The sequence below is a fragment of the Equus caballus genome, chromosome 26 (assembly GCF_041296265.1).
Source record: "Equus caballus isolate H_3958 breed thoroughbred chromosome 26, TB-T2T, whole genome shotgun sequence".
In the NCBI taxonomy this organism is placed as follows: domain Eukaryota; kingdom Metazoa; phylum Chordata; class Mammalia; order Perissodactyla; family Equidae; genus Equus; species Equus caballus.
Window position 1 is genome coordinate 33,069,183 of NC_091709.1, and position 14,962 is coordinate 33,084,144.

The 14,962-nt window shown below is 34.3% G+C and overlaps 1 protein-coding gene across 2 annotated transcripts in view; it reads right to left on the reverse strand.

The window, feature by feature from the left end:
* The window catches only part of LTN1 (listerin E3 ubiquitin protein ligase 1), a 54,535-nt gene that overhangs the window by 20,266 nt on the left and 19,307 nt on the right, over positions 1–14,962 (reverse strand). For both annotated transcript variants that reach the window (XM_001915192.6, XM_070252068.1), the window contains exons 9-18: positions 14,609–14,744; positions 12,970–13,779; positions 12,568–12,609; positions 9,592–9,781; positions 8,879–9,118; positions 7,910–8,063; positions 6,993–7,137; positions 6,219–6,405; positions 4,534–4,693; positions 3,475–3,579 (exon numbers count right to left, since the gene is read on the reverse strand). In XM_001915192.6, coding sequence (XP_001915227.4) covers positions 3,475–3,579; positions 4,534–4,693; positions 6,219–6,405; positions 6,993–7,137; positions 7,910–8,063; positions 8,879–9,118; positions 9,592–9,781; positions 12,568–12,609; positions 12,970–13,779; positions 14,609–14,744 — 2,169 coding nt within the window. The remainder of the gene's footprint in view (positions 1–3,474; positions 3,580–4,533; positions 4,694–6,218; positions 6,406–6,992; positions 7,138–7,909; positions 8,064–8,878; positions 9,119–9,591; positions 9,782–12,567; positions 12,610–12,969; positions 13,780–14,608; positions 14,745–14,962) is intronic.

Consider the following 14,962-nt stretch of genomic DNA (forward strand, 5'->3'; position numbering starts at 1 on the left):
GATCCCAGGTGCAGACCTACACCACCTGTCAGCCATGCTGTGACAGCGACTCACATACAAAATAGAGAAAGACTGGCATAGATGGTAGCTCAGGGCTAAGTGTCAAGCAAAAAAAAGAAGATTAGCAACAGATGTTAGATAGCTCAGGGCAAATCTTCCTCAGCAAAAAAACAAAATGTGTTTCTTTTCATTTTCATTTGTCATTAATATTAGTAAGGCATATCCTTTCATATTTCATATTTCATAAATAAATTACAGTAGCTCCCCCTGATCCATGGTTTCACTTTCTGTGGTTCCAATTACCCAGTCAGTTCTGGTCTGAAAATATGGATGGAAAAATTCCATCCATGGAAAAATGGAAAAAGATGGAAAATTCCAGAAATGAACAATTCATAAATTTTAAATTGTGTGCTGTTCTGAATAGCATGATGAAATTTTATGCCATTCAGCTCCATCCCACCCTGGACATGAATCATCCCTTTGTCCAGCGTATCCACAATGGGTCACCAGTAGTCACTTAGTAGCCGTCTCTGTTATCAGATCGACTGTCACAGTATTGCAGTGCTTGTGTGCACGTAACCCTTATTTTTCTTAATAATGGCTCCAAAGCACAAAAGTAGTGATGCTGGCAATTTGGATATGCCAAAGAGAAGCCATATAACCCTTCCTTTAAGTGAAAAGTTTAAAGTTCTCGACTTAATAAGGAAACGGAAAAAAATTATATGCTGAGGTTGCTGTGATCTATGGTAACTGTTATTAAGTATATCGTTATAATTGTTCTATTGTATTATTAGTTATTGTTGTTAATCTCTTACTGTGCATAGTTTATAAATTAAACTTTATCACAGGTATATATGTATAGGAAAAAACATAGTATATATGGGGTTCAGTACTATCCATGGTTTCAGGCATTCTCTAGGGGTCTTGGAATGTATCCCCTACAAATAAGGGGGGACTACATTTTATCTATGAATTACCTGTTCAAGTCCTTGACACATTTTTCACTTTGAATAGTTTTACTAATTAATAGTAGCTATTTATATATCATGGATATTAATTCTTTGTTAATTTGCAAATGTTTTCTCCCACTTCGTCACCTGTCCTTTAACCTTTATTGTATTTTTGTCATACAAAAGTCTTCTTTCTTTTTTAAAAAGTTTTTAATTGTGGTAAAATATATGTAATAAAATTTACCACATTAACTATTTTTAAGTGTACAGTTCAGTATTGTTAAGTACAATCACATTATTTTGCAGCCAATTTCCAGGACTCTTTTCATCTCACAAAACTGAAACTCTACCCATTAAACAAGAACTCCCCATGTCCTCTCCCCTCAGCTCCTGGCAACCCACCATTCTATTTTCTATCTCTATGAATTTGACTGTTCTAGGTACCTCATATAAGTAGAATCATAATGTATTTGTCTTTTGGTAACTGGTTTATTTCACTTAGCAATGTCCTCAAGGCTCATCCACATTGAAGCACGTCAGAATTTCTTTCCAAGTCTGAATAATATTCCATTGTATTATATACCACATTTTTGTTTATCCATTCATCTGCTGATGGGCACCTAAGTTGCTAGAAGTTTCCATTTTTACAAAATGAAATATCTATCATTTCTTTTAAGGATTCTGGGTTTTGCGCTTTGCTTAAGATCTTCCCCATGCCAAGATGATACAAGCTCTCTTCTTCTCCCGTAATACTTTTATAGCTCTGTTCTTTATATTTAGCTTTCATCTCAACTTTATTTTTATGTATAATGTAAAGGAGTGGTCTTGCTATTTTTTTCAAACACATATCCAATTTTCTAATATCATTTATTACTGACTCACCTCACTGATTTGAAAGGCCACCTGTATCAAAAACTAAAATCTCATATATGTGTGGATTAGTTTCTGGACTCTGTATCTGATCTACTGGTTGTCTACTCACCAATTTCATACTGCTTAATTACTGTATTGGCAAAGCAAGTCCTTTTCAATTTTCTCTTTCAGAAATCTCCCAGAGATTTTCGAGCATTTTTTCCTTCAAATGCATATGATGATTAAAACAGTTTCTCAAAAAAAGTTGCTAAAATTTTGACTGAGATTGCATTGAAATTATCGATTCATACAACCATTTTACAATTATCTTCCCACCTTTTGTGATCTTTACTAAACTTTTATAATTATAATTTTGTGTTATATTTATTTCTAGGTATTTACAGTTTTGTTGTCATTGTGAATAGAATCTCTTTTTTCCTATGCCATTTTTTAATTGATTATTACTAGTAAATAAGAAAGTTATTGCTTTTTGTATGTCAAGTATATATCCATCTCATTAGTAATTATTTCTAATAGTTCTTTAATTCTCTATTATTTTTATAATCAGAAAAAAATTTAATTATGCTGAATAAAAAAAACAATATCAAAAGGTCATATGCTGTACGATTCCATTTATATAACATTCCTAAATGATATAAGTATATGGAGGGAGAACAGATTACTAGTTGCCAGAGATGAGGAGAATGGGAGGAAGGGAGGTGGCTGTAGCTATAACAGGGTAACACAAGACATCCTCTATCCTGTAGCTTAGACTGTGGTGGTGGTGGTCACACATGTGATCTACACAGAACACACACACAAATGAGTGCATGTAAACTTGGTCGTTGGATTGTATCAATGCCATTTTCTTGGTTGTGAAACTGTACCAAAGTTACGCAAAATGGTACCACCAGAGGAAAGTGAATGAAGGATATATGGAATCTCTTTGTATTATTTCTTATAATTGCATATGAATCTATAATTACCTCAAAATAATGTTTTAAAAATTTGTAAATAAGACTAAAATAATCGAAATTTAGTTTACAATTCTACTGTATGAGAACATACACACGTCATCACTTCACAATTCTTCTTGGTAAATAAGTAAGTTCAAAATGCCTGTCGGTAAATTTCAGCTAAGTGTTTGATTTGAATGCCCAGCTTCTCTAGTACGATCAATTCTAGTAGATCTCTGGGATGTCCAATCCCATAATCTATTTCTTTGTCTTAAGAACACATTTATTGCATTTCTAGAATATACTTCAAAGGGATGATCCTTATTTAAGAGAAAAGTAAGTAACTTTTCCTATCACTTCCACAGCAAATAAAGTGATGGAAGAAGGATGTTAGGGAGGGCGAAAAAAAAAGATTTCTACCAAAAAGATTTCAGGGGAAAAAAGAATGTGTCTATGAAATGCTAATTGTTTAAAACAAGTATAAAATTCCAAAACAAAATTTTATAAAGTCAAAAGTGCTTATTATAAAAGGTGTGTCCCAAACTTAAAACAACTGAAATTGTTTTAAAGTCTTTAATTCTTATTTCCTTTAATCTAATTTCTTCATTTCCTAAACGCTGTTTTCTTCATTTATTAGAAATTTTTTGTTAGTTGGGGGTTGCCAAGGTGACCAATTACAATAAATTACAAAATAAAAACATTTTAAATAAGAATACCATTCTTTTCTCCTATAATGCCGTTTTACTTCATCAGATGAAACACTTCGGGAAAGGATCAACTTAGCAATAATAAGAGACCATAGGGTGCCATTTTCCCTGGACCTAAAAAAGGGAAAAAAAATTCCATTTTGAAAATGTACTTAAGATTGTAAGGTAACTGTTTACCTGGATTCCTTCTACAGAAGTAAATAAATCACCTTCTGAGGGTATCAGTTCACAAACGACTTTTGCACTGAAACAACTGTCATTATCAAAAGGACTGGGAGCTTAGGCTTCTGAAACTTCTTCACAACTGGTACTGAACTCTCACCCCCAGACAATCCCAAAGGCCCTCAAGTCGCAATAGCGGAGATGACTTTAAAAATTAGGATTGAGGACCTGGGGCTACAGCTGGGAAAAGGACATATCCCAGAGGACACCTGGGCTGGTTTAAATTGAGGAACCAAAGAGGTATTGACATCTGCTGAAGAAAGTTCTGAGTTTTGAGCACGTGGAGTAGAACTGAAGAGGAAGACCTGTTCAGCCTGGGGCCTCTGATACTGCAAAGCATACTCAAAATACTATCAGCAAGTGAAAAACTCTTAAAGAGAATGCAGTGCAACACAGTAATTTTAACAAGTTGACTTCTAACTGCTATAACCTCTATGACTCTGTTTCCCTACTGACTTCCTCATCTTGGGGGAGAGTTTTGTGGTTATAATATTAAGACACACCTGTAACAACAAGCTAGGTAAAAGCTTAAATTTGAGAGTAGTAGGAGGATGGCTCACAGATGACAAATTAAAACAACTTCTACAGGTTTCTATTTCTTTCATCAACATCTGTCCCTTGAATGAATTTATGGATTTAATAACACAGGCAAAGTCCAAATATCTCCCCAGAAGAGTAAATCAAGTACTTAGTTTCCACAAAGTATTTATCATTAATAATTGGGATTAATTTAGATCAAACCCTCTGAATGAAAGATGAGCATGAAGTGGGCTTACATTTTACTGAAACAAAGCCATAAACTAGTAAAACAGTCACTAAAAAAATGGAAATTGAAAGGATTCTCACCTGTTAAATAACAGCTGCAAAAGGCCAGAAGTATTACCAAGACCACATAAGTTATCATACGTAATATTCATTTTTTGAAGCATTTCACAAAATCCAGTTAGAAAAATAGGTGGATTGTCTAATTCTTCACACCACTGCAGTGAATACAGCAGTTCTGCAACTAACAGAAAGGACAACATGTTATCAAGTGTGTGTGTGAATAGACCTTTCCATCATTTGCACGGCTATGCCCCATTTTCTAACACTGCTATGCCCAGTAATCTCAAAATATCTATTAACCGATTTCAAATCTGCTTTGAGACGTTCAATGATAGTGCAAACTGAGAAAATTTTTCTGATAAAATACCACTCTTCTCCCAAATCTTACTTGGTCCCTTTTCTGATTAGTTAAGAATGTGACAGGGGCCTACGTTACCAGAGATACTAGAGGAATCTTCCTACTATTTTTGCCACAAGTGGTAAGAAGTTGCATACAGGATAAACAAACAATGGACCCAAGAGGTGAGATGAGAAGTTCAAGCCAATGTGTTAAGAAATGGGAGACAGCATGATACAGTAAACAGGGTCTCGGTGACAGTCTGGTCTGGATGCAAATGAGCTGTATACTTAGTTATCAACTAGGATACTACAATCCACCTCTCGAGACTGTTATGAGAATTAAATAACCAACATCTGTCACAAAACCTGGCATATCATAGGTTTTTAATACATAATTAGCCATACCTCTCTTTCATAAAGCCATGTATGGATTTTGGAGTAAGAAAACTTGAGACCTGGTTCAAAATCTAATCCTATCCCTTACAAGCTAAATAACTCTAATCAAGTCAAGATAAGATAAACAACAATAATAATATCTAACCCATAGGGTTGTGATAAGATTAAATATATAATGTTGTCAGTGTGTAATCAGTAACACAAATAACAAAAATAATTACAAAAAATATTACTCTAATTTCCAGTTTTGTTTCTGGACAGAGTCACTCTGTGAGCAATGTAAACTGTAGGCTAATGTCCTTGCTCTTAACTGCTTATGGAGCTGGCTAACCAAAAGAGGTGTTCCAGCTCTCTTCCACAGGGCATATCTTGTCCTCTACTAGTGACTGTGTTACAGCTGACGTGTTACAAACAAGACTGACACAGGAATTATACAAATCCTCTACCTTTAATACCATTTTGTACAGGTCACCCTGCTACTTACAATTCTACACTATTTCCTGAAATGGAGGAATTCTCAGAAATCCTCAATCTTCTTGAGATTCAACATCTCAACCTCCACTTGCCAGGAAAAATACTATAGCCCTATGAGTACAAGGTGTAGTGGTTCAAAACTTAACTGAAAATTCAGAATCCTTGATGAAACACCAGACTCAATCATTTTCTTTAGGGTTACGTGCCATAGGATCTGCTTATATTGATGTCATGCCAGTGGGAGTAACTGATCTTATACCAAATTCTGCTCTACAGCTAACAAGATTACAGCAAGATTTCAGTCTGTTTCCACCTGATTTGCAATTTAACACTCATCACTTAAGTAACCTCAAGTTTCTCATCACTAAAATAGTTAACAGGAGCCGAAGATCTTTGATTCTTTAAAGATTTAAATTGCAGTGTACAAAATTATTTCAGAATTAAAATTATTTCAAAATTTATATTTATATTATATCTGAATGCTCATATATACTTACTTATTTTCTCTAGCTCATTATTTTCTAGGACTATTTCCTTTTTCAGGGCAACTAATATCATTTTGCTCAATAATGCTGAAGTACACAAATGGCTGGGAAGTTTCTTTGTATCTTGTTCTTTAAAATCTGTTTTGAAACACTCATAATTCAAACTCAATCTTCCTTCTAAAAGAGGTCTATGCAACCACTGTAAAAAGAATACATTAAATTATACACAAACGCATTAGATATTCTAAATTATTTACTACCTATGCAATTAAGACTGTATAAAAATGAAGTTATTAGATTATCTTCAAAATGTTACTAGAGTAACATCAAAAATGAAGTTGTTACTAGTTTATTAGTCAAACCACAGAATCCTAGAAGTTTGGTTTCTACTAAAGGAAATTATCAACATGTGTATTTTCTTAAGACTCCTTCAGGACAGAACTTGGTCTTATTCACCTTGTACCATGCCAACTGCCAGTGGCAACTGCTGTCTTGCAAACAGCAAACATCAAATACATGGGCATTCAGAGACAAAGAGGCAAAGTAAGATACTAATTTCATTTCATTTCTTCCCCAGAATAAAACAAAAGATACTCATTTCATTTCATTTCTTCCCCAGAATAAAACAAAAGATACTCATTTCATTTATCTTTTTCCCTTCCCCAGAATAAAATGATACTGACTTCATTTACCTTTTTTTCTTCCCCAGAATAAAATTAAAACATTTAACCTTGCATTCAATCCAAACTTCAGAATGAGATAAGCACTCTCTAATCTCAAACATACCTGTATAGGAAGAGACTGTCTCATCTTTTCCCACTCACTGTTGTTTGGCATTACACTTCCAATATAAACTCCCAGAAGATAGGTATCTTCACTCTCCACAAGTGCATTTAGCAAGTCATCAACAGTAGACAAGAGGACTTGAAGACTGAAAATAATGCGAAAACATAACTGTTGTAGCTATGCTATGACTAACTTGAAGACCTTGGTACACATTAAATACTGTGAACAGTTAATAGCTTACCTGAACAAAAAGACAAATAAAAATAAAGTGACCCCTCTACTCACCCCACCAACATTCACACAGTCAAATTGGGGATTTAATCCAACATTTATGATTTGAAACTGAGTGCTGCTTCTATCTCAGAATGAAGGGAACCTGACCTATTTCCGATCAGATATTTCTCAAATATAGTTACCTTATTCCATGAAAATAACAGGATGACCAGAAAAAGATTTGGCCCAATCCAAATAGCCCCTGGATGCATTCTTCTAGTTTTCACTTTTACATATGGATTTAGGTATGAGATATGAAATATATTTTCCATTCCACACCTTAAAACAGCGGTTACCAGAACCCCAGAAAATACAATCACTATGTGTGGTGGCCATGAGAGGTTACAGTGACAATCCACATCAGCCTAAGACACAAGGTAGCGCCACCATCACATCACTGACCATAAATTAGGAGTCTAGCAGATATGCTATAACAAGACATTCTTCAATTAAGCGAGTCTAAGTGGATGATCATTAAAACAAAATCCTTTCAGAAAAATCTGTTTGGATCTTCTCTTAGAATTGGTAGATTTCTTATGTAACAAGTCATTTTTCATAGGCACTCACACTAATCATGGAATCTTATTTCACGACAGTGATCAAATCTTAAAGAGATACCGTGCAACTGAGCATAAAAAGCTTACCTTTTGATATCTAAAGATGAAGATTGAACTTGGTTCTTCAGCCACAGAGCAGACAAACGTAGGAAGGTACTCTGTTTATATATACTGCCAGTTTGATGGACCAATAAATTCACACCCGAGAGCCAAGTATTTTTCAGTTTACAGATAAGAAAGTCTAAAATCAAGATGTCAACAGTAATTTGTAACCCCTCTGAAACAACTATAATTAGTACAAAATGAAAGAACTCATTGCAGATCTGAGATTTTTAAGGTACCACTAGAAAAAGAAAACATAAAATTACTATTCAATTGCCAAAACAAAATAACTATGTCATAAATATGCAATAATACAAGCTAGCTCATGCCATATAAATGTAAAACTGGTAAGATTTTAAAGTTAGCTTTTTTCCTGCTCTGAACTTACAAGAGAGTTGTCCTTTTGGAGATGTGAAAAATATTATATCTTTTCCAAATACAGTAGTTAGTGTTAAAGAAAGTGATGGGGAGGAAGGCTGTCTATCAACAGTATTTTTATATTGCTTTCATAGATGAGTCTGAGTTAACATATGAGGCAAGCATACGGTCCTTAAACAGCCAATCAAAATTTCATTTTGATATACACCAAGACTGAACATTTTTAACTATAAGAGGAGATATTAATATCCCCCTTTATGAATGCAGAAAGTGAGGCATCAAGAAATTAAGCAAATGCCAGAGCTACTGAGTGAAGAGGATAAGATTCTAACTCATCTATCATGGTCTCTTCCAAAACTGTTTCTTTAATATGAAGTAAGAACTTTAGACATAATGTCTACGAACATCTTTAACTTGACTTCTAAAGCTGAAAGTATTTAAGATTTGTAGGCTTTTACTCAAAATGCTTTCAACTTTCAAAACACATTATGATTCAATTAATAAAACCTGGGCACTTACACTATGCAGGTCAGAGCCGGAGACTCCCAACAAAACATTTGAGCAGTAGGCTATTACCTGGCAAATGTGTTTTTTCTTTGCTCTGAGCACATAACTGAAAGAGAGTTAATAATAAATCTTCAGATGATGGCATTAGCAAGCATCCTTTTGCTGAGCTGAAATAGTTATAGGCCACATCACAGATAAAAGACACTGATGAGTCATTATTTTCAGCTTCTGTCAATGTCTCTGTTTTGGATAAAGTTTCATGAAGTTTAACAATAATTCTTTCAACATATACTTCTCCAATCAAGTAATCTAGAGAAAAAAAGTTCACACAGACAAAAAATAAAAAATATTAACAGTGCATTGCTGAATACCTTACTTTGGGTTAACAACCACTTGAGTCTTTCCATGTGTTTAAAAAAAAATGTTTATGTATTAGACAAAAGAAAACTATACCAACAAATCAATTTGTTCTCTCACATATAAAGGCACTCATAGAAAAAAGCAGTTTTAAATTAAGTACAAAGGCAACGTTCTACAAAATTAGAGGGAACAGCTTCACTAAACGTAAAACATTTAGAATATAAAACTAAAAATATTAAATGCCTTCCAAGTCATGCTGCAAAGATTAATAAACATTTAGGGTGCTTACAAAATTAAGACATTTGAATAAACTAAGTCTTGTTATTCTCAACCAATAATATGCAAAATGAGCAGCATGGAATCATCCCAAAAAGTGAAAGGAATATTCCCTACTCAAAAACAAAAGCCCCGTTTTTGCCTACCATCTTTTACATGTTGGGATAATACCAAGCTTAGAAGAGTCCATCTTTCTGAGAAGTAAGATTCAGAAGATCCTTTGGATTCCAAGTGCTTATTACACAGATGCTCTGCCAAGGTTACCAATTCCTCTCCAAGGATATCTCCTTTTAGCCAAGGAGTTACTAAAGCATGTTTATCTGAACTAGAACATGCCTAAAACCATAAAATTAAAGCAAATATTAGAAGCAAGATCAAAAAGTATATCTGCCTAAAATATTACTTATACCATATTACCTCCCTTCATCATCATGACCCCAACACTACCCCCCACTCCTCCACCTAAGGTTTTAAGAAGGCTGGTATCCTCCCTGTTCCCCACTAAGCCTTGCTGACATACACTTCCACACTTTGCTCATGCCGTCTTCCCAACCATAAATACTCTCCCTCTTCTTTACTTATCAAAATCCCATCCATTCTTTGATAATCAGTACAAAGCCCACCTGTTTATGAAGTATCCCCAACTACTTCAGCCCACACTCATCACTGTTTTTCTTTGAATTTCTAAAGCACTTACTGAATTGTATTATTATTTATAATGTTTCATCTGTGTATGTCTTGTTTCCAATGAGATTGTAAGTTCCTTGAGAGCAGAGACTGTCTTAAAACTTCTTTGATACCTGCTATCAACACTGCAGATATGTTCAATGAATAATGAATGGATGGACTTTGAAGACAGATTTAAAAATGCTCTATAGATATTAAATTTTTGTTCATTAATTTGCTAAAATTAAAGAACAGTTACTATTTACTAGTGGTAAATCACTTCAATATGAACAATGGGACTTATTATTACTTCTCCAAATTCTCTGAAATAGTTACTGGAGCCAGACATCTGAGAGTAACTGATTTATTTTCATGGGGGAGGGAAGCAAGAAAAAAACTTGTAAATCCACCCCCAAAAGTATGTTGATCCATGTTCCCAGAGCTTCTTTTGCTTTAAGGGCTGAGAAGAAAGGAATTTGCAACTTGGTTCATTTCAAAGCAATCTGGAAAAAAAAAATCCAAGTGTGGATTGGGTAGTGCCTGAAAAATCATTATCCTTTTATTTAAAAAACTGTTAGTAACCAGAGCTTTTATTTTAGCCCAAGCTTTACCACTATTCTGGCTTTATGACCTTGGACAAATCTCTTAACCAAACTGGGCCTATTTCCTAATTTGAAAAATGAAGATTAACCTAGAAAATCCCTAAGGTGCTTTTCTGGTTACAAAATTCGGGTTTGTTTTTAAAGAAGCTGACTTAGGGACTCTGTTCAAAAAGTATGAGGTTGCATAAAGCCAAGAAAAACTAGAATTTAGATGGCTATAATTTGGCTTTGCTAATGTAGTTTACCAAATAAACCAAATTATTTTTTTAAAAGGTTTTTTCTTATTTTTATTTATTTTTTTCCTTCTCCTCAAAGCCCCCCATACATAGTTGTATATTTCAGTTGTAGGTCCTTCCAGTGGTAGCATGTGGGACGCTGCCTCAGCATAGCCTGATGAGTGGTGCTAGGTCTGCGCCCAGGATCCAAACTGGTGAAACCCTAGGCCGCCGAAGCAGAGTGCGTGAACTTAACCTCTCAGCCATGGGGCTGGCCCCAAACCAAACTATTTTATAGAATGCTACAGAATCCAGAGAACAAACTTCTGAATAAAATGTCTCTCAGGTTATCAAGACATCATTTTCAACTCCTCGATGTTTTAACATATTTACAAAATCTGATCAGCTTTAAGCGGGTGAGGAGGCTAGTTAGTCACGGAAGCACAGGGGGCAAACACCGGCTATGAACTTCCAAACACTGCCCAGGACGAGGACAGTCCTCCAAACAGGCGTATCTGAACTACCCAGCAGGGACATTCCTAAGGTGGAAATGGATATATCAGTCTTCTCTTATCAAATTATTAATTGCCTTTGCTCTGGTTCTAGACTTCTCAAGAAGCTTTCTGATAATTTGACTTTTCACAAAGTCAGCCTACAGGGAGAGAAGGTACTAGATAAACTAATGCAAATTGTGTGCCTAATAAATAATATTTCTCTTTGAAAAATAGTAAATTAGTAGTTTGTATTTATTTTGTAAAAATAAACTATTGGGGAAACAGGCAGTTGTTATTTAATGGGTAAAGAGTTTCAGTTTTGCAGGAAGAAAAAGTTCTGGAGATTGGTAGCACAATAAGGTGAATATACCTAACACTACTGAACTCTACAGTTAGAAATGGTTAAGATGGCAAATTTTATGTTAATGTATTTTTTTACCATAATTTTAAAAGATAGACAAAAAAGAAACTTTCACATTAAAGAGTTACCTATGTAAAATTAAAAAATAATCACAAAAATGTTAAAAAAAAAAGAATTTTAGGTAGCTAGCCATAACATTTCTATGGTTGGAAAAGTGTCAGTTACATCATTTACATCTTCATAAGCAAAGAATACTTAAGGCATTTTTTAAAATTTCTAAATTATTTATGTTCCTTGATTTCTTTTCGTTATTCTTATCACTAATTTCCTTATATAGTTAAGTGGCAATCAGACAAAGGCTAGAAGATTTTAATTTGCCTGTATAGTATTCCAGAGTAGGACAAACTTTCCTGACGTGTTCTAGCTAAAGCTAGAACCATTCAATCCATGTCTATAGAAGAAAAACTAGGAAAAGAACAGAAACCTGTAGCTTTAGTTTTAAAGATAATAAAATGTATTTTTAGCTCTCCCTTTGTCACCCGCCAGGGAAGAAACACTGATTTTTCCAGAGCCTGTCCATTTTTCCCTGATATTCCTAACCAGAAAAACAATACTATAGAAAGGCAAACACCAATGTCTTCCCAAATTATGAGAATAAAGTTATAGTAATAAGGAAGTTTTCTAACATAAACACCTGACCACATACCAGAGTGTGAGTATGACTGTAATTTTGGTTTTTCTATACCCATAAATACAAAAAAACAGAAAAAAATCCCTAAGCTACCTTTTCAATGACCTGAAGAACAGAATTCCAATTGAGATCCACCTGGAAGAGGAAAAAAGAGTTAGAAACAATCTGCTAGAGGAAATAGTAAAACTTTTTACAAGTAAATGTAACTATGTAACCACTATAAAACCAAAACTTTTTTAGGCAGTCCAGGTGTAAAAAGTATGGACTGAAAGAACTCAATTTTTAATCATCAACTTTTATCATGTTAACACACTTACCCAGAAGTCTCACACACGTCCCAATCACAATCAAGAATATATTGCTGGGCTTTAAATTGACATTCACAGTCAAGAAACAATCCAAAAATACGCCCCATGCAGGTCTCGTTCCACTCTTCTACAATGAGTGTGCCAGTGTCAACCATTACAGTTTAAAAAGACATACAACAGTTAATACCTTGGTTAGATCATCCAAGACATCTTTTCTTTCCATATTATTGTCACAGCAACGGAGGGCACTGTACAAAATGTCCACCAAGAAACCAGCATCCTTCTTTGGATCTTCATTTAGCCAACCTATTAGTTTCTGGTATAAAAACTGCACCGCAGGATTTTTTTGTGCAAGCTTGGTTATTTCAGGAGGTTTGGCTTTGACAACACTCTGTTTTTCATCACCTAGTAGCATTTTAAATACTTGGGTTGAAGAGAAGGAGTTGAGCAGAGTGGAAAGAAACCTTAGATGCTGCTCTGACTTTTGTTCATTGACATAATTAATACTCATCTCTGCTAACTTACAGACTAAGTCTTCCAAAGGTTTTTTCCTTAGTGGAGATATAACGTCTGAACAATTATGTGTGAGAGACAGTTCAGCCACTAATTCAGAGCCTTCACTGTTCTCTCCTTCTGAGGAGACACATTTTTCATTCTCTTTATTACTTTCAGGCATCTCATCAGCAAATCTAACCTTACTAACTTTTTTTTTATTTGACTTCAATGAGCTCTTTGGCTTCTGGAGGACCTGTAATAGGTTAGATACACCCAAAACAGACTTAAGATCAGCTTCTGGCTCATTGATTTTCTCCACACAGATCTCTGACAGTCTTTCCCAGAAATTTAGTAGCACTTTCTCCAAGTTGTGAACCGTCTTATCATCTTTTTCCATATCAGCTTTGGCTTCCCAGGAATTTAAAGTTTCTGCTAAATGGTTAAAGAGCTGCCCATCTTGCAATTTTGGGTCTTTGAGAACTGCATCAATAAAAGGAATCAACTGAAAGAGGAAGTAGAATTATAAAAGTTCAGTTTTCAGGAGAAATAATATGTACACAAGGTATTTGTAAAACATCATAAAATTTCGTATTTATTTACTGAAAAGCATGGATTTTTCCCAAAATGCTGAAAAGAGTTAACTTGAAGATCATTTTCAAATCATAGAAAGAGCTTAATGATTTCACTGCATTCTCCTGAATTATTTCTTTTCCATGATATAACTGACCAAGATTATTGGTCATTAACAAATAATATAGTTTTCTCTGCATCTTCTGAACTTATCCAAGTTTCTAGCTTTTTTCTAAGTTAATATGAAAGTCATACGGGACCCAGAGAATTCAGAAACTTTGTTCTTAAATTACAAAGACAAGAGAAGTTAACTATCTGAGACATCAATTAGGATCTGGGCTTCTATAATTTCATTAATTAATTTCATACCATAAGGAACTATATTCCAGAACCTGCTCTCATCACTGGTTCTAAAAGCCAAGCACAACTGTTCACAAAAGGATAAATGTACTTGAATATTTTAGAAGTAACATGATTATTACATAATTTAAACAATTAAATAAACACAAATAGCATCTTCTAAATTCTGTTTTGCATTGCAACTCCCTAAAACAGTTAGAATTTGTAAATCCAGAGACTAACTAGAACTTAGGCATTATGGTATTACGATAGTAACTGACAGTATAGAACTGTTATTTATCTAGTCAGAAATGAAATCTTTATAAGGAAGGCTAATTGATAAAATGGCAACAAGACAAAAATGAACTTGATTCTTTATTGTCAGTGTGCAAAGACACTAATGGTTTTTACATTATAAATACCTGATCATTGACGAGCATCTCTTCAATCTCTTTCTCACCTAAGTTTTGTTGCATTATAAAACGTAAGCATTCAAAAAAAGCAGATATTACTGCTGAGCACTCTGAAAAGCTGGTTTTGATTCTCTCTGTTGATAGCCTAAAAAACAATAAATAACTGTGGCTTAGTCTCTCATGAAAAAGAAAATAAGCAACTCAGAAGAAACACCAAAATAAAGACATGGGGAAGGCATCATACCAAAAGAAGACGATTTTTTGAGCTAAAACTAAGACCAACCAACCAAAACACAGCCCGAGTAGAATATGAACTTGCAGAACTATGAAAAAGTGTCAACAAAAGATAATACATATTTATTT